Source organism: Natator depressus, chromosome 17, assembly GCF_965152275.1.
Source record: "Natator depressus isolate rNatDep1 chromosome 17, rNatDep2.hap1, whole genome shotgun sequence".
Taxonomy (NCBI): domain Eukaryota; kingdom Metazoa; phylum Chordata; order Testudines; family Cheloniidae; genus Natator; species Natator depressus.
In genome coordinates, this window is record NC_134250.1 from 2,983,801 (window position 1) to 2,999,441 (window position 15,641).

Consider the following 15,641-nt stretch of genomic DNA (forward strand, 5'->3'; position numbering starts at 1 on the left):
CACCTTATCTTCACTTCTGTCTTGCTTGATTTCCTCTTCTGACATTTCTTCTGGCATACCACATACCTCCACTGCAGTCTCTGGGAGGAATTTGGGTAGCTGAGAGCTTATTTTTAGTTGACCTACCACCCTCGTCTTTTGGCACTTCCCTGCTTGGTCTGTATTTTTACATTCCACTAACACGTCCCCACCAGCCAGTGCCCTAGCTCTTACTGTATCTCCAGCACTTTTTTGATCTACTCTGCAATCCTTAGATCTCCCCCATCTTTCTGTCCTTACCTAGGGAGTTTACTAGCATGTGATTTCCCCTGGTTCTCTTTCCTGCCCTCCTACTTGCTGGGTCTTCTCGTTCCAGAGAATCTACCCTTTTCTTTTTCCTTGTTTGCATCAAGTCTTCCTCCATGCGCTCCCTAGCCTCATTGTCTAGCCTGGTTCCAGGATCATTTATTATTTCTTCCATCTCACTCTGCCTAGCCAAAGCCTTCGTCAGCCGGCAGCCCACAGAGCCCAATCACCAACCCTCTCTCACCAGCCCGACCTGCAGCTGAGCCACTTGCTGTTGTTTATAACCACCTGCTCCCAGCTCTCCGTGAAGAGCCAGCTACCCCGTGACAATTGTCATGGCGTCCCCGGGTGATGCTCTGGAACTGCTCCCTATGAAGCCAGTCAGGACTCTGGGGAAGTCTCCTTTCTGTGAGCAGCCTGTCTGCAGGACACACAGCTCACACGGCTTCCACCTTCCTGGGTCTGGCCTCGGAGCATTCAGCGTCCTCTGCCCCTCCGTGCGCTTTCCACAGCGAGTCCGCCCAGGCGGGGTCTTGGGGGAGTCAGAGGGTCCTGCACCCCAACTCCGCAGTCAGACCTGACTCTCAGCCAGCCAGTAAAACAGAGGTTTATTAGATGACAGGAACACGGTCTAAAACAGAGCTTGTAGGTACAGAGAACAGGACCCCTCAGCTGGGTCCATTTTGGGGGGCAGTGAGCCAGACAACCACGTCTGCACTTCACTCCATGTCCCCAGCCAACCCCAAACTGAAACTCCCTCCAGCCCCTCCTCCTCTGGGCTTTGTCCCTTTCCCGGGCCAGGAGGTCACCGGATTCCTTTGTTCTCCAACCCTTTAGCTCTCACCTTGCAGCGGGGAAGGGCCAGGCCATCAATGGCCAGGAAACAGGGTGTCGGCCATTCTCTGTGTCCAGACCCCTGCACACACCTGCCCTCTAGGGCTCTGCAGCAATCATACACCCTTACCCCACCCCCTAGACACTTAAGAACTGCCTAGGGGAAACTGAGGCACCCCCACACTATTCAGAAGAAACATTAAGAACAGTCCCGCTTCGTCACAACAATGCTTTACAAATGGTGGCTCTGGTAGCGGGCAATGAAGCCAGTGGAAAATGCCGCTTCCAAGACATACAGCACAGACCCTGACTGCAGCTGTCCAGTACCGTTACCCCGCTCTGGGAATCTGTGGGCTAGCCAGCCTTCAGGGTGTGGTGCAAAACTCGTCTTTTGTGCCAAACAGTTGCTTGATCTTGGACGATGAGAATGGAGGTTATTCTCCAACCGTTAGGATGGGCTGAGGGAGGGATTGATTGGTGCCCAGGGCCAGCTGAGTTTATTGCTTTTGCAGAACCATAGGCATGCATGGCACTCCAGCTAGGACAGGCTCCTGCCCTGGGGGGTTTCTCCCTGGGTTGGATACAGTGCCGCCAGGGGGTACAAGCAAGACAGCGGGGGTATTGGAAGGTGCCAAACATAAAAGATCATGAGGCTCTTTCATTGCCTACTACAGCGGAGTGGTGTGTGGTCAGGTTACCAGGCTGGGCCTGTGAGCCCCCAGCTCTCTGATCTACCACGGACTTCCTGTGTGGCCTTGGACAAGTGAGTTAGTGTCGCAGAGCCCTGCCTGCCGGGGGGCTCTGAGCAGAGATCCATGACAGCGCGTGCAGCGCCCAGATACCGGGGTGACAGTCCAAGTGCCTTCCGCTGTTCCCCTCGCCGTTTGGGTAACTGGCGTCAGGTTAAAGAGTGACACCGCTTTGAATGTTCCTACGTTTGGAGAAGCAAAGTCCCGACAGCAGGGCTGGAAGGGAGGGGAAACAAACACCAGGGGCGAACTCTGCTCTGGGTTCTCCGCTGGCCCACAAGGGTTACAGCCAAAGGATCTGCAGACAGTTCCCTGCACGGTGGTGGCTTGGAGCCAGACTCCGCAGCCCGTGCTCCATGGCAGACCCATTGCAATCAACGCGTGTTGGGGCATCAGAACTGGGCCCCAGCGTGCTCCTGGCTTAGCATCCACACAGCCTTTCCCTGGGCGGGGCGCCGGTTAATAGCTCCTGGCCGTTTCCGGCTGAGTGGCCTAATGGACGGATAACGAGGGGACCCAGGAGACCTGGCACAGGCCTGCTGGGTGACCACGGGCAAGTCACTTAGCTGCTCTGTGCCTCAGTTTCCCCATCTGCAAAAGGGACCTGACACCTGATGCTGCAGCCCTCCCCTGCGCCCCCAGCCCAGCAGCCAAGCTGGAGGCCTGGCACCCCACGGTGGGGCCGCTTCCCCCGGCAAAGCCCCGCTCCGCTCCGGCGAGGGGCGCCCTCCGCAGAGCCCGGCTCCGCTCCGCCGCGACCCCGGGGAAGCCCCAGCCCCAGGAGCCGTCTCCTGCGCCGGGCGGGGCGCTCCCCGCGGGCCCCGCCTGCTCGGCCGGGGGAGGCGGGTCTGTGCGGGAGAGGGGCCGGGCCGGGCCGCGACGTCAGGGCCCCAGCAGGACTCCGGAGCGGAAGCTGCCGGGGGAGAGAGAGAAACTTTCCGCTCCCCGCGCGCACCGAGCCCCGCCGCCCATCCCCGCGGCATCGGATCGCTCCCCGCGCGCACCCAGCCCCCCGCCCATCCCCGCGGCATCGGATCGCTCCCCGCGCGCACCCAGCCCCGCCGCCCATCCCCGGGGGCTCGGGGCTGCTGCGCGGGCAGCATGTGGGAGCCGGCGGAGTTCGCGCGGCACTGGCAGGCCGAGTTCCCCGGGGAGCCGGCGCCCCGCATGCAGCTGGGCTCGGTGCGGGACATGGAGCTGGAGCTGGAGCGCTGCCGGGGGAACCTGAGGCTGCTGCAGCAGGCGCTGGCCGAGGAGAAGTTCAAAGTCATTTACCTGGAGGCGGCGCTGGCCCGGGAGCCCCCGGCCCCCTCCCCGGAGGGGCAGGCAGAGGAGCCCGCCCCCCTCCCGGACATGCCCCCTGGCAAGAGGGGCGCAGCGGGGCACGCGGGGCACAGCTTGGCCGCAGCCATCCAGCACCAGCTGCAGCAGCACAAGGCAGCCCCGCGGGCCCGGAGGCAGGGCAGGCGGCAGCCCCCCAGGCATGAGCACCCTGTGGGCAGGAGCACCGAGGGGGGGCCAGATGGCCCGGCCACTGAGCAGGGCAGCGATGCTCCAGCTGGGCACCCGCCTGGCCAAACCCATGGCAGCGAGCCCCCCATGCCCGTCCCCAGGGAGGCCCATGGCAGCGAGCCCCCCATGCCCGTCCCCAGGGAGGCCCATGGCAGCGAGCCCCCCATGCCCGTCCCCAGGGAGGCCCATGGCAGCGAGCCCCCCATGCCCGTCCCCAGGGAGAGCCATGGCAGCGAGCCCCCCACCCACATCCCTTCCCAGGCCCATGGTAGCGAGCCCTGTACTGGGCGCCCCCATGGCAGTGAGCCCCATGGCAGTGAGCCCCCGGTCCCCATTGCTGGCGAAGCCCATGGCAGTGAGCCCCCTGCTCAGCATCCTCCTTGCTCTGGTGAGGCCCATAGAGGCCCTATGCCCATCTTAAGGGAGGTCCGTGGCCGGCAGCCCTACGCCAAGAACATGCCTGGCCCCGGGGAGGGCAGCGCCGACCACGACGATGAGGAGGTGGACCTGAGTGAGAAGTTCCTCCTGAACCCCATCTTCTTAGGCTTCAGGATCCTACCCCGGGGGTCTGGGGAGGAGCTGGACAGGCCCCACCACTGGCTGCCCGCCTTACGGGGCAGGTGGCCCAAGCGCAGCCGGGATCTGGACTCGCTGGATGGGACGAATGGGCGCAGTTTCCCCGTGCAGCACGAAGAGCAGCACCCACTGCCCTGGAGACACAAGCGACACTTGGATGTGCCTGGCAGGGACTCCTCCAGCTGCAGCTCCCCGGAGAGAGGCAGCGACTGCAGCTACAACAGCTCCGACCACGAGGACGGCTCCTCAGGAGGTAGGTGGGTGGCACCCCTTCCTCTGCGTGGCCCCCCTCCCTGTCCGTGCCACCCCTGGCCTGTGTCTCCCTGGTGAAGGGGGTGCAGGCTGGGCCACCTTGCTCCTGTGGTTGGTATGGGAGTGCAGGTCACAGGCATTGCTGGCGGGGTGGGCTGTGGGGGGTTGTGTCGCACTGGGGCAGGTTATGGTGGGGAGAAAGGATTTGTGTTACCATAGCACCTAGGAGCCCTAGTCCTGGACCAGGCCTGTTGTGCCAGGCGCTGTACAGACAGAGCAAAAAGATGGTCCCTGGGCCAGACAGCTCACAATCCGAGTGCAAGACAAGAGAGGACATATGGGGAGTCCAGGGAGGCAGTGTTGGTCAGCATGATTGGCTCTGGTCTCAGCATCTCCTAAAACTGCTAGGGGAATTGCCCCAAACGGCCATTCGGTGCTGGCCCTGTGTTACCTGCCAGAGGTGCCCCAAAGCTGCAGAGATGGCTCTGGGAGTTTTCCAAAATCTCCGTTATTAGATCACCTGAGTGTACATTATTTATAGTCTAATATCCTTCCACTCCACACAACGCACGTGTATCAGGACACTGGATCAGTGCCCTGCTCAGAAAGGGGCTGCTTTGGCCACAGGTGATGTTAATTCCTTGGCACTCTGTCTGGGGCTAGTCTGTGTGGCAGTGGCAACGTTGGGGATAAATACTCCTTGGAGAGTCATGTTCCTGGCCTGTGAGTGCTGGGACTCCGCCCGATACGCAGGCTCACAGCTTAGGGGATGAGCTCCGTGTTCAAAGGTCACTTCTGTTACTGAGCACTTTATGGTAGAGCAATGTGGTAACTGGATGCGGAAGGACCCTTTGAGCCTGGCGGTGACTGTGAGAGGTGTGACCGAGACAGCTTTTAACCAGTGAAGAGACGCTGTGGGGTGGCCGTGCTCCACATTAGCGTGACAAGTGGCAGACATTAATGCTGAGCTTGTGTGTCGCCTAGTGGTTTGGCAGAATGTTAGTTTGCAAGTCTAACGGAGATGATCCTTCGAGACGTCTTACGGTGTTAAAGATGCAATTGGCTAATAGCTATTCTGTGTCATGTTGCCCTATTTCTTTGCAAGGTCTGTCATTCCAGATGCCTTGAAGTTCTCACTGTCTGTCAGTGTGCTTTAATCCTGCGTTAGCATGACTGGGACAGTTAAAAGAACATAATTTACTAATTTACTCACCTTTTTGTTGCTGATTCATTGTCTGGCTGCACTGAATTAATTTGTTCCTGTTGGAGTGTTTGTTTTTCAATGCTTCTGGGTGTAGTGTGCTGTGGTAAGATTGTCAGGGTGCCTAGAGCTCTTGCATGGGCAAGGTGTGTTACTATTGCTTGAAATAAACCTCATCTAGTTTACTGCATTCTACTAAGGAAGCAAAAGGCCAGGCTGGCCTCCAATGCATGAGCTGTCTGCCAGGTGGTGTTTGCTCCCAAAGCTCTGCAACCATCTACTTTCATTAACAGACTGCGGCTTTTAATGGCTTGTGTCTTCCACATCCCTCCCCTTCTGCCTCCAGCCTGGAGCCTCCCTCGCCTTTGGAGAATGCCTCTGCGGCTCCCATGTAGAAGGGCTGGACTGGAGCGTCCCTAGCTGAGAGGCTGCATGCTAGGAGAGGGGGTGTGTGCAAGGGTCCTCTCAGTGCTGCACTGAATCCTTGGGCTCTTCTCCCGGTTGTGATTAGCTCCTTGTAACTTTTTGGTGGGCTGATCAGCGGCTTGACACCTGGCCTGTGTGTTGGAAAACCCCTTAAGTGGGCGTTTGGTCTGTGCCTTGGGTCCTCAGACTTTCAAACTACTGGGGACTGTGCAATGGAGGCACCGAAGCCTACTTGGATTTCCTCAAAGGGAATTTCCTCAAATCAAGGCTGGTCCATTGGGGTTCCATGGCACAGTCCTGGGTTCACAGTGTCTAATCCAGCCCAGCTCTTCCTTTTTCCATGTGAGCTAAACTGGGTTTCCTCTCTCCTTGTGCGTGGTTCTTTCAGGCAAGACCTTGAAAGCCCAAGGCCCTGTCTGCTCAGTTACAGATCTCATGGCACTGTTTTTTGTAAAGGAAGATGTTTGTCACATTATCCTTAGCTAAAACATCTCCTCTTCCTCCAGTTGAGCAGCGAATTGCTGCCTTTCACCTTAGATGTGGTTGCATTAGAGCTATGTGTGAATGGTTTCCTCTGTGCATATGATTTGCAAAGCCCTTCGGTCGAAATGAACCGTAGAGATGTCAGATGATGATGATTCGCTTGGTCCAGATTTGGCCTGAATGTTTCCTTCCTGCATCAGCCGTTCCCTTTGTCACACCCAGCGGGCCAGCCTCTGTGTTGACGGCAACGCACGCAGTCGAGAGAGGGTGACATTTAAAAGCAGAAGCTGAGAGTACAATAAAGCTGGGTGTCTAGATCCCCTTTTCACTTACAGATGCTTCACTTCTGTGCTGCCCAGAGGCCTCATCTGGAGCGCTGTGTCCAGTTTTGGGCCCCACACTACAAGAAGGATGTGGAAAAATTGGAAAGAGTCCAGCAGAGGGCAACAAAAATGATTAGGGGACTGGAACACATGACTTATGAGGAGAGGCTGAGGGAACTGGGATTGTTTAGTCGGCGGAAGAGAAGAATGAGGGGGGATTTGATAGCTGCTTTCAACTACCTGAAGGGAGGTTCCAAAGAGGATGGCTCTAGACTGTTCTCAGTGGTAGCAGATGACAGAAGGAGGAGTAATGGTCTCAAGTTGCAGTGGGGGAGGTTTAGGTTGGATATTAGGAAAAACTTTTTCACTAGGAGGGTGGTGAAGCACTGGAATGCGTTACCTAGGGAGGTGGTGGAATCTCCTTCCTTAGAGGTTTTTAAGGTCAGGCTTGACAAAGCCCTGGGTGGGATGATTTAGTTGGGGATTGGTCCTGCTTTGAGCAGGGGGTTGGACTAGATGACCTCCTGAGTTCACTTCCAACCCTGATAGTGTATGATTCTTCTTTAGAGACGTCTGTCATGTCTCTTTGTCTTGTCACATGCACGGAGTATTCCAGACACTGATGCTGCTTCATTCTCTCACCAATGAGCCAATTGGGATGATTTGTCGCTTGGTTAATAGTAGCCCTGGCTTGGCAGCCCTCGTTATTTTAATGCGAGGCTCTGAGCTTAATGCGGCTCTGCTTTAATATCTGTGCTGAGTGGATCTGAGCACAGTAAATCTGCAGCCATCCTGCTAATACGACTTCACGGCAATACATCCCTGTGTCGCAGATCAGTTCTGGAGTGCCGCCTGGCTGGGAAGAGAGGAGTCTGCAGGAAGAAGCTTTGAGAGAAGCTAGGTGGGGGAGCTCCTGTCTTTTACTGGACTGACTCCTGTTAGAGGAGATGACCCTTGCAGTCCCTTCTGGTTCCCTGATTCTGTGTGGAAGGTCCAACCTTTTGAGCTTCCCAGACCTGAGGAATTGCTCTGTGAAGCTCGGAAACTTCTCCCTTCCACCACAAGGAGCTGGTTCAATGAAAGCTCTGACTTCACTCACCTTGGGTCTCCTCTCCTGGGACCAGCCTGGATAGAACAACACTGCAAACAATGGAAGAAGCTTTGGCATATATTGTCCTGATGGAGGCTAGTGGAGGAAATGAAAGGTTTTGCTGAAATCAGATTAATCACAAACTAATTTAAATGAGGATGTCTGCAAAACGTCTCTGTTCCCAGCTATCGCTTGGGTGAAATGCGTGTGACCGTCATATGATCCACACAGCATCTTGGGTAACACACGTGTCAGCTCTGACCAGGCTGACTGGCAAGATCCTGGTGTCAGCATACAGATGGTTAGAACAAGGAGCCAGGCTGGCCTTCATCTTTACCCTCCCTGACCTCTCTCTTTCTCCTCCACCCATCAGTGCTGTGAAATAAACAGCTGCCTTCACAGCTGATTCTGGTGCCTTGCATTGTGTAGCCGACAGGCGGTCTGGGTGCAGCGGAGGGTGTGGGCTCTCGCCCTGCCCTCGGTGGAGACGAGTGGCATGCGGGGAATGGCAGTGCTGCTGCAGTCAATCTGCCAGGGACCCGCTTCGGGAGCCTGACCCCTGCTGGGGTTTCCTCTGCTTTGGGAAGACCTCGCCTCCATCCGCTATAGGGACACCTTCTAACAGAACCAGATACAAAGTGAGGCAAATGCCCTGCGGCTTAGCTACGGGAGAACGGGATTATTACGTGCTTCCCTGTCCTGTTATCATCTGATTGGCTGGCAGAGGCAGTCTCCTGGAAGGCTGGGGTGGGGGGAGGGCTGATCATTAGAAATGGGGAAACAAGCTTTATGCAGTGGGTGTGAGAGGCTCAGTGCAATGCCTACGAGTTGGTGACCCCATTGAGAGAGCCCCTGGTGTGATGACCGTCCTCTCCGGGCTGGCACTTTGCCAACACATCTGGGCTGCCTGGTCTCATGAGACGTACTCAGGGCAGTAAGAGATGCTGACTGCAGAGGGCCCCAGACCCCCCTCGGGTGTCACTCGGGAATGACGCCGCTGATGCCAGTGGAGTTACACCAGGTAAAAGGAGATTGAGGGCCAGAGAGGAGGGACCGCTGCAGACGGCTGTCCCCTCTTGCCACACCGTGCATTGGGTGAGGCATTGTGGAAACGGCCCTGCGCACACAGTGATCCAGGAGTGGTGTCTATAGTATTTCTCTGCTCTTAACCCCTTTTGGGATGCCCATTGTGAGCAACTCTGCCACCAAGCTAGAGGTGTGGCAGCAGGCACGGCTGTTGGCTAGGTTTGCTGCCGGTGGGGTGCGTGTCTTGGGTACAGTCTCTCGTCGGGGGATGCTGCGGTGCACGAGCCACAGGCTTCTGAACATTTCTGTTCTTGAAACAAAATCCCTCCCCAGCACATACCCCTGCTCTGGAGCGGCTGGGGGTGGGGGCCATGGGGCAATGGCAATAGTAATCCAAGATGGTGCTGGCCAGAGTATCCAGTTACAGCAGGCCAAGCGGTAAGCTGAACCCGCAGCCCTGGGTCTAGCTGCAGCGCCAGTTTCTGTAATGGAAACGTTCCGCCTTTGGGTCACGTGGCTGCCTGCTAGCCTGGGGCAGGACTGCGCCGGGTTGGTCAGCACCTCGAAAACTCCAACCCGAGCTCCCGCTGACCGCAGCGAAGTCGGCCCGCCTCGGAGCCCTGCTGAGCCTGGGAGCGCGTCTAGTTCTGCAGAGCGTGCGGCGAGACAGTAAACACGCGCCATGCGGCTCTCTTTGCTAACGTACTCGGGTGCCCAGGTTCGTTGTGAGTCTCCACAACCCTCCCTTCCTCGGTGCAGCTGGAGAGCTCCGTGTGTTGTGTGCCATGTTTTCTGGGGCCCAGTGCTGCATGCAGCATGTGTGGGCTGCGAGTAGCCCTACAAAGTAATCATTAGAATCCAAGTACCAGTTGTCCCTGCTCCTGCTCCCCTGCTTTCTGAGCACTGGTCCCTCCAGGACCTTGTGCAGGGCTTGGGCCAGTTTGAACAGCCCAAGCAATGGGGCGTCTACCTTTAGCGGGACAGTTCCACAGCCTCCTAGATGTCACTCTGGCTGAATATCAGGAAATGCTCTCTGCATGTTCCCTATGCCGAGCCAACCTTTGCCCCCTGATTGTCCTCCCCTGGGTGTGCCCGTCCTTGCAAAGTTCCCCGTGGCCTCGGTAAAAGGAGGGCCAGAAAATCCAGTTCATAAAATCTTAAATACACAAAAGGGCTTCTGTGTATCTCCTGAGTACCCCACACAGCAGAAGGACCCAGGGAAGGATGAGTCTCATGGAATTGACGTTTTGTGGCTTTTCCCCCCAGTTCTGCCACTGACTAGCAGTCTGGCCTTGGGTGAGTTGCCTCGGTTTGCCCACCTGTAAGATGGGGATGATACCTACCTCAGAGTGGTAGGAATGTTTGTGAAACACACTGAGATCCTTGGGTGGAGAGCTGCTGGGAGCCTGAGGGATTCTCACTCCAGGCTATGATATGTACACCTCCTGACTGTGAATGGGATTTGCCTTCTGGTTCGGAAGAAGCCTCTCTGAGTCTAAGCTCGTGGACAGTTCCCCCTTTAATGCTGTTGTAGCTGTCTCCATGGAGGACACAGACAGCTGCAGTGTTTTAATTAAAGCACTTCCAGGAAAGAACAAAACCACACTCTCGGTCTCAACCCCCTCTGGGGCCTTTGAAACGGCTTCATGCCTGCTCGGAAACCAGGAGGCCCTGGGAACAGAAAGGTGGAAACCACAGCAGAGCAGGTGGTATTTCTCTGAGCAAACCCTGTGATGAAGTGAGCTGTCGCTCACGAAAGCTTATGCCCAAATAAATTGGTTAGTCTCGAAGGTGCCACAAGTCCTCCTTTTCTTTTTGCGAATACAGACTAACACGGCTGCTCACTCTGAAACCTGTGATGGGAGTGTTACAGAGAACTTGCTAGTGTGGCTCTCCCCTCCAATCTGCCAGTGTGGGGTAGGAGGCTGCTGGAGGCCAGGGGTAAAGGGGTTCAGCGGGGCCAGGGGCTCCTGCTGTCCTCCCCTCCAGAGAGGGTGAAGACTAGATGCATGGGTGGGGGGAAAGCTCTGAGCAGAAGTGTCCCTGTGTGCAAGCAGCTTCTAAGTCAAGGAAACAAATGCTGGCTATTGGAGCAGCTTTGTGTTGCTGCAGAAATAGGCTCCGGGGCATTTCCCCACTGAAGACCGCATCAGACTCTGCTGCTCTAGGCTGGAACGGCCGCCCGGGCCAGGCGCTCCAGGCCAGTGATTGCCATCTTGCAGTGGCTGCATCTCAGCCCCTGTCTCGTTCCCACAGCCAGGCTGGGGCATGTGTGTCAGGGATAAAGGGCTCCAGGGGGCAATGGCAGAGCCGTGTTCTGGGATGGTGTGATGGTGCTCTTCTCAGCAGCACCCGGACCCGTCCCCTGCTCTCTGCTCTGGCCTCCCATAGAAGAGAGTCAAGGGGTCTCGGGCCCGATCTTCGAGGCGCTCAGCGGCCTGGGCTCAGCGTATCTAGAAGGGCCTACGGCTCCGGGCTGGGCACCGAGGTCCATAACTCCAGCCCTCGGGCCCATGGAACTTTCTACCACCAGGGCAGAGCCCAGCTGGGCAGCAAACAGAGCATCCTGCGGGGCCGGTCCCAGACCGCGGGACAACCCCCCAGGAACTCAGAGCCACCCCAAACCTCCCCAGGGGCCCTGCTCCCACCAGCTTTCTCTGACACAAACCCAGAGCAGGGGGGCCGTACCGGGAGGGGAGGAACAGGCTGCTCCGCCGCTCACACAGCTCTCTCCCTGGGGAGAAGAAGAAAGGAAATCATCCACATCAGACAGATGTCAGTCACGAGACGCCATTTAATGCATGACTGAGAGGTGCTCAGAAACTACCTGACGAGGGCAGTTTAGGACCCTGTGTAGAGTAGAACAGATGGCAGAAGTTATAGTCTGCTTGGAAAGTGGTAGCTCTGGGTGTCCTTGTTCCCCTTTTGATGGAGGGATGCAACTTCCTCTGGCTTCCCCTAGTTTGCCCCGTTTCCAGAGCCTGGCTGTGTGGAACAGCGTCTGTATTGCTCATTGGGGTGTGAGCATCATGCAGGGAATGAGGCAATTCCTTTGTTGCTTGGCATTGCACATATCAGCTTTGGCCAGGCCTGCACTGTTAGGCTCAGGCTGTCGGGTCCGTGTGTGTGTGTGTCTGAGAGCTTGTGACAACCCAGGATTCCAAAGGAAGGCAGCACGTCCCAGCCCACGCGTTTCATTGTTGAACCCGAGGTGTGAAATTTCCCTCTCTTCCTCCAGCAGGATTACAACACCCAGGGCCTGTCTGCTCTGGGCAGACACTGGAAATCCCAGGGCCCTAGGGTTTTTTTCCCAGGCTCCTTGGCCATAATGTGCCCTCTCATCCCTGTTGTGCAGAATGCTGTGTGCGGTTCAGCTGTCGCCCTGAGGTGGCTGCATTTCAGTGGCTGTGCCTGCCCAGCTCGCGAAGCACTTGGGGATCAAAGATGTCCATGGAATTAACGTTTTTTCAGGGACGAGTAACTCACTCACTCAAAGCTGCAAGGAGGGGATTCAGCCGCGACACTAGCCCACCTCCCCAGCTTTCCTGATTGCTCCTCTGGTTGAAGGAGTTGGCTAGGGTGTCTCTGGCTGTTGCGGGCTGCGTGGTAAGGAGAGATCTGGGTGGGGGACTGCGCGGGTTGGGGGATCAGTAATGAAATAGGGAGCTGGCTGTTGTCAAGTGCCCAGTTCCAGTCGATCCTGGGTTGGCAGTTGTGAGTAGGTTGTATGGTGAGTTGATGGTTCTCAGTTCTGAATGGACAAATGCCACCCAACGGGCCCGGCCCCCTGTGACGGGTTGGATCACATAAACCCCCTTGGGGCTGCCAACTGATGTGCCAAGATTACTTCTGCCCCTGCTTTCCCTGCCAGCTTGGGACTCCAGAACCCTGCCTGGATGTGCCAGACATGCTTGCTGGCCACAAACACAGACCCAGGTCTGAACCACGTCCCACAAACTGCAAGCTTAACTGAAAGCAGCTTAAGAAGTGTTCCTGTCTCTAACACTCAGATGCCCAGCTCCCAATGGGATCCAAACTCCAAATAAATCCGTTTTACCTTTAAGCTTTATATAGGGTAAACTCATAAATTGTTCGCCCTCTATAACACTGATAGAGAGATATGCACAGCTGTTTGCCCCCCCCCCCCCGGTATTATTACATACTCTGGGTTAATTAATAAGTAAAAAGTGATTTTATTAAATACAGAAAGTAGGATTTAAGTGGTTCCAAGTAATAGCAGACAGAACAAAGTGAATTACCAAACAAAATAAAATAAAACACGCAAGTCTATGCCTAATTCAGTAAGAAAACTGAATACAGATAAAACCTCACCGTCAGAGGTGTTCCAGTAAGCTTCCTTTTACAGACTAGTCTCCTTCTAGTCTGGGTCCAGCAATCACTCACACCCCCTCTGGTTACTGTCGTTTGTTCCAGTTTCTTTCAGGTATCCTTTGGGGTGGAGATGCTATCTCTTGAGCCAGCTGAAGACAAAATGGAGGTGTCTTCCAGGGGTTTTTCTTTTGTGGGTGGATACCCCTCCCTCCCCCTGTGTAGAATTCCAGCTACAGGATGGAGTTTTGGAGTCACAAGGGCAAGTCACATGTCCATGCATGACTCAAAACTTACAGGTAGCAGCCATGATTCACATGCTACCTTGAACGTCCTCATATAAACTTCTTATGTGGATTGGAGCCTTCCAAGATCCATTGTCCGTTAAGTGCTTTTTGATTGGGCACTTAACTTGCAAATTCCTTTCTAAAGAAGCTGACCAAATGCCTTACTAAGACTATTTAAAATCAAACAAGTATACAGCCAATATTCATAACTTCGAATACAACAATGACACATGCATACAAATAGGATGAATATATTCAGTAGAGCATAACCTTTGCATAGATATGTTACATGGCATATGTAGCATAAAACTTATTCCAGTTATGTCATATATACATTCATAAGCATATTTCTATAAAGCCTTATGGAGTGCAATGTCACACCCCTGATCAGAGGCCAGGGGCTGCAGAAACAGAGCTGTCTCCCTCCATTGACCGAGCTAACGCTGACTTGGACTCCAGGTAATTTAGTGGGGATGGATGGGGTATAAATAGCTGCCTGCCCAGTCAGGTGTCAGCACGGAAAATGCCACTTGGCCGCAAACCATAGAAAGCTGTTGGAGGGTGAGAGGGCCTTGCCGCGGTGTAGTGGTCGCTCCCTGTCCCTTCCTGTTCTGCTGCAGGGCTGGTGCTCTGCGATTCCTGTGCCAAGTTTGTGCTGGTCTCCGAGGAAGGGAGCTCCATCGCTTTGACTTGATTTCCACTCCCGGTGCTGTGGGACTGAGGTTGTCTAGCATCCTCCGCACGGGGCTGGGGCAGCAGCCGCCTTTGCTGAAAACCAGTGCTCTTGGTTATTTGGTGGGCCAGGCTCCAGGGGGCTTGGCTGAGTGACTTCAGCTAGCGGTTCTCGGCCCCCACAGCAAAGTCGTACTCTAATAAACACAAAGCAGCGACGTCAGCCGTGGGCTCTGCTTCGGTGTCGCAGAACGTATGTGCCGCCCTGAGGGCCCTGCGCGCAGGCTGGTGTCACTGACCAGGCCGGCAGCCCCGCTAGCCTGGTGTCCTCCCTGCGACAACAGCCAGCGCTGGGTGCTGGAGTGGAAGGCAGCCGTTGTCCCATAATGCCCCCAGCATGAAGCAGCAGCAGGGCTGTGAAGGGGAGGGTCGGTGGTCCCATAGCGTGCACGAGAACCGCTTGCCTGATCACTGAAGGGAAGCAGAATTTCCCTTCGTTTGCAACATGCATCCCAGCAGAGCTGGGGGTTCTGGGTTCTCGCCTAGCAAGATCCTTCCCTGGACCATCACTCATTTGTCGCCTCTCTACCCCCATCCTGTCATAAGGCTCCTGCTGGGCTACACCGGCCATTGTATCTTCCAGCCCTCGGCTTGGACAGCGATGCTGCTCCCAGCAGGGCTGGAGGGCCTGGTCCGCTCCATACTACGCCAGGTGTCCCCCTGCTCTGCTGGAGCACAGCCCCCCGTAACAATGCGGGTCCTGGCAGGCTCCAACTGAGAGTGCCAATTCAGGACAAATTGCTTAAAGCAGGGCAGTTACAGCCCAAGGCTGGGGTATTTCCACCTCAAAGGCAGACCAAACCAGCCAGCCAGAGAGGACTTTGGTTTTACCCCACTGGCTAACCACAAGTCACACAAGCAATTCCCTTGTTTCCAGGTGTCACGGAGTGTGGGGGAGTCCAGGCCCTGCACCCCTCTTCCTGGGATTCACTGAGACTCTCAGCCAGCCAGTAAAACAGAAGGTTTATTGGACAACAGGAACACAGTCCAAAACAGAGCTTGTGGGGACACCCAGGACCCCTCAGTGAAGTCCTTCTGGGGGAGCAGGGAGCTTAGACCCCAGCCCTGGGGTTCCCTGTGTTCCTCCACCCAGCCCCAAACTGAAACTAAACCCACCGAGCAGGTTCCCTGCTGCAGCCTCCATCCACATTCCTGGGCAGAGGTGTTACCTCCCCCTCCCCCTCCTGGCTCAGGTGACAGGCTCTCAGGTCTCCCGTCCCCAGGGCACATTCCCAGGTCAACACTCCCCCCTCCCTGCTGCATCACATCGTCACATCTCTCCCCCCTTCGAGACTGAACTGAGCGGGGTCACTGTGACCAGTGACCTGGGGAAGTTCGGGGCCCCCTCTCCGGGACAGCGCATCCGCTATCAGGTTGGCACTTCCCTTCACGTGGACCACGTCCATGTCGTAATCCTGCAGGAGCAGGCTCCACCTCAGGAGCTTGGCGTTGGCTCCTTTCATCTGGTGCAGCCAGGTCAGGGGAGAGTGGTCGGTGTAGACGGTGAAGTGTCGCCCGAAGAGATAGGGCTCTAGT

At 56.0% G+C, this 15,641-nt stretch overlaps 1 protein-coding gene across 1 annotated transcript in view; it reads left to right on the forward strand.

The window, feature by feature from the left end:
- The first annotated feature begins 2,969 nt into the window (after positions 1–2,969).
- ABR (ABR activator of RhoGEF and GTPase) overlaps positions 2,970–15,641 on the forward strand; it is a 102,329-nt gene continuing 89,657 nt past the window's right edge. The window contains exon 1 of the mRNA XM_074974271.1: positions 2,970–4,209. Coding sequence (XP_074830372.1) covers positions 2,970–4,209 — 1,240 coding nt within the window. The remainder of the gene's footprint in view (positions 4,210–15,641) is intronic.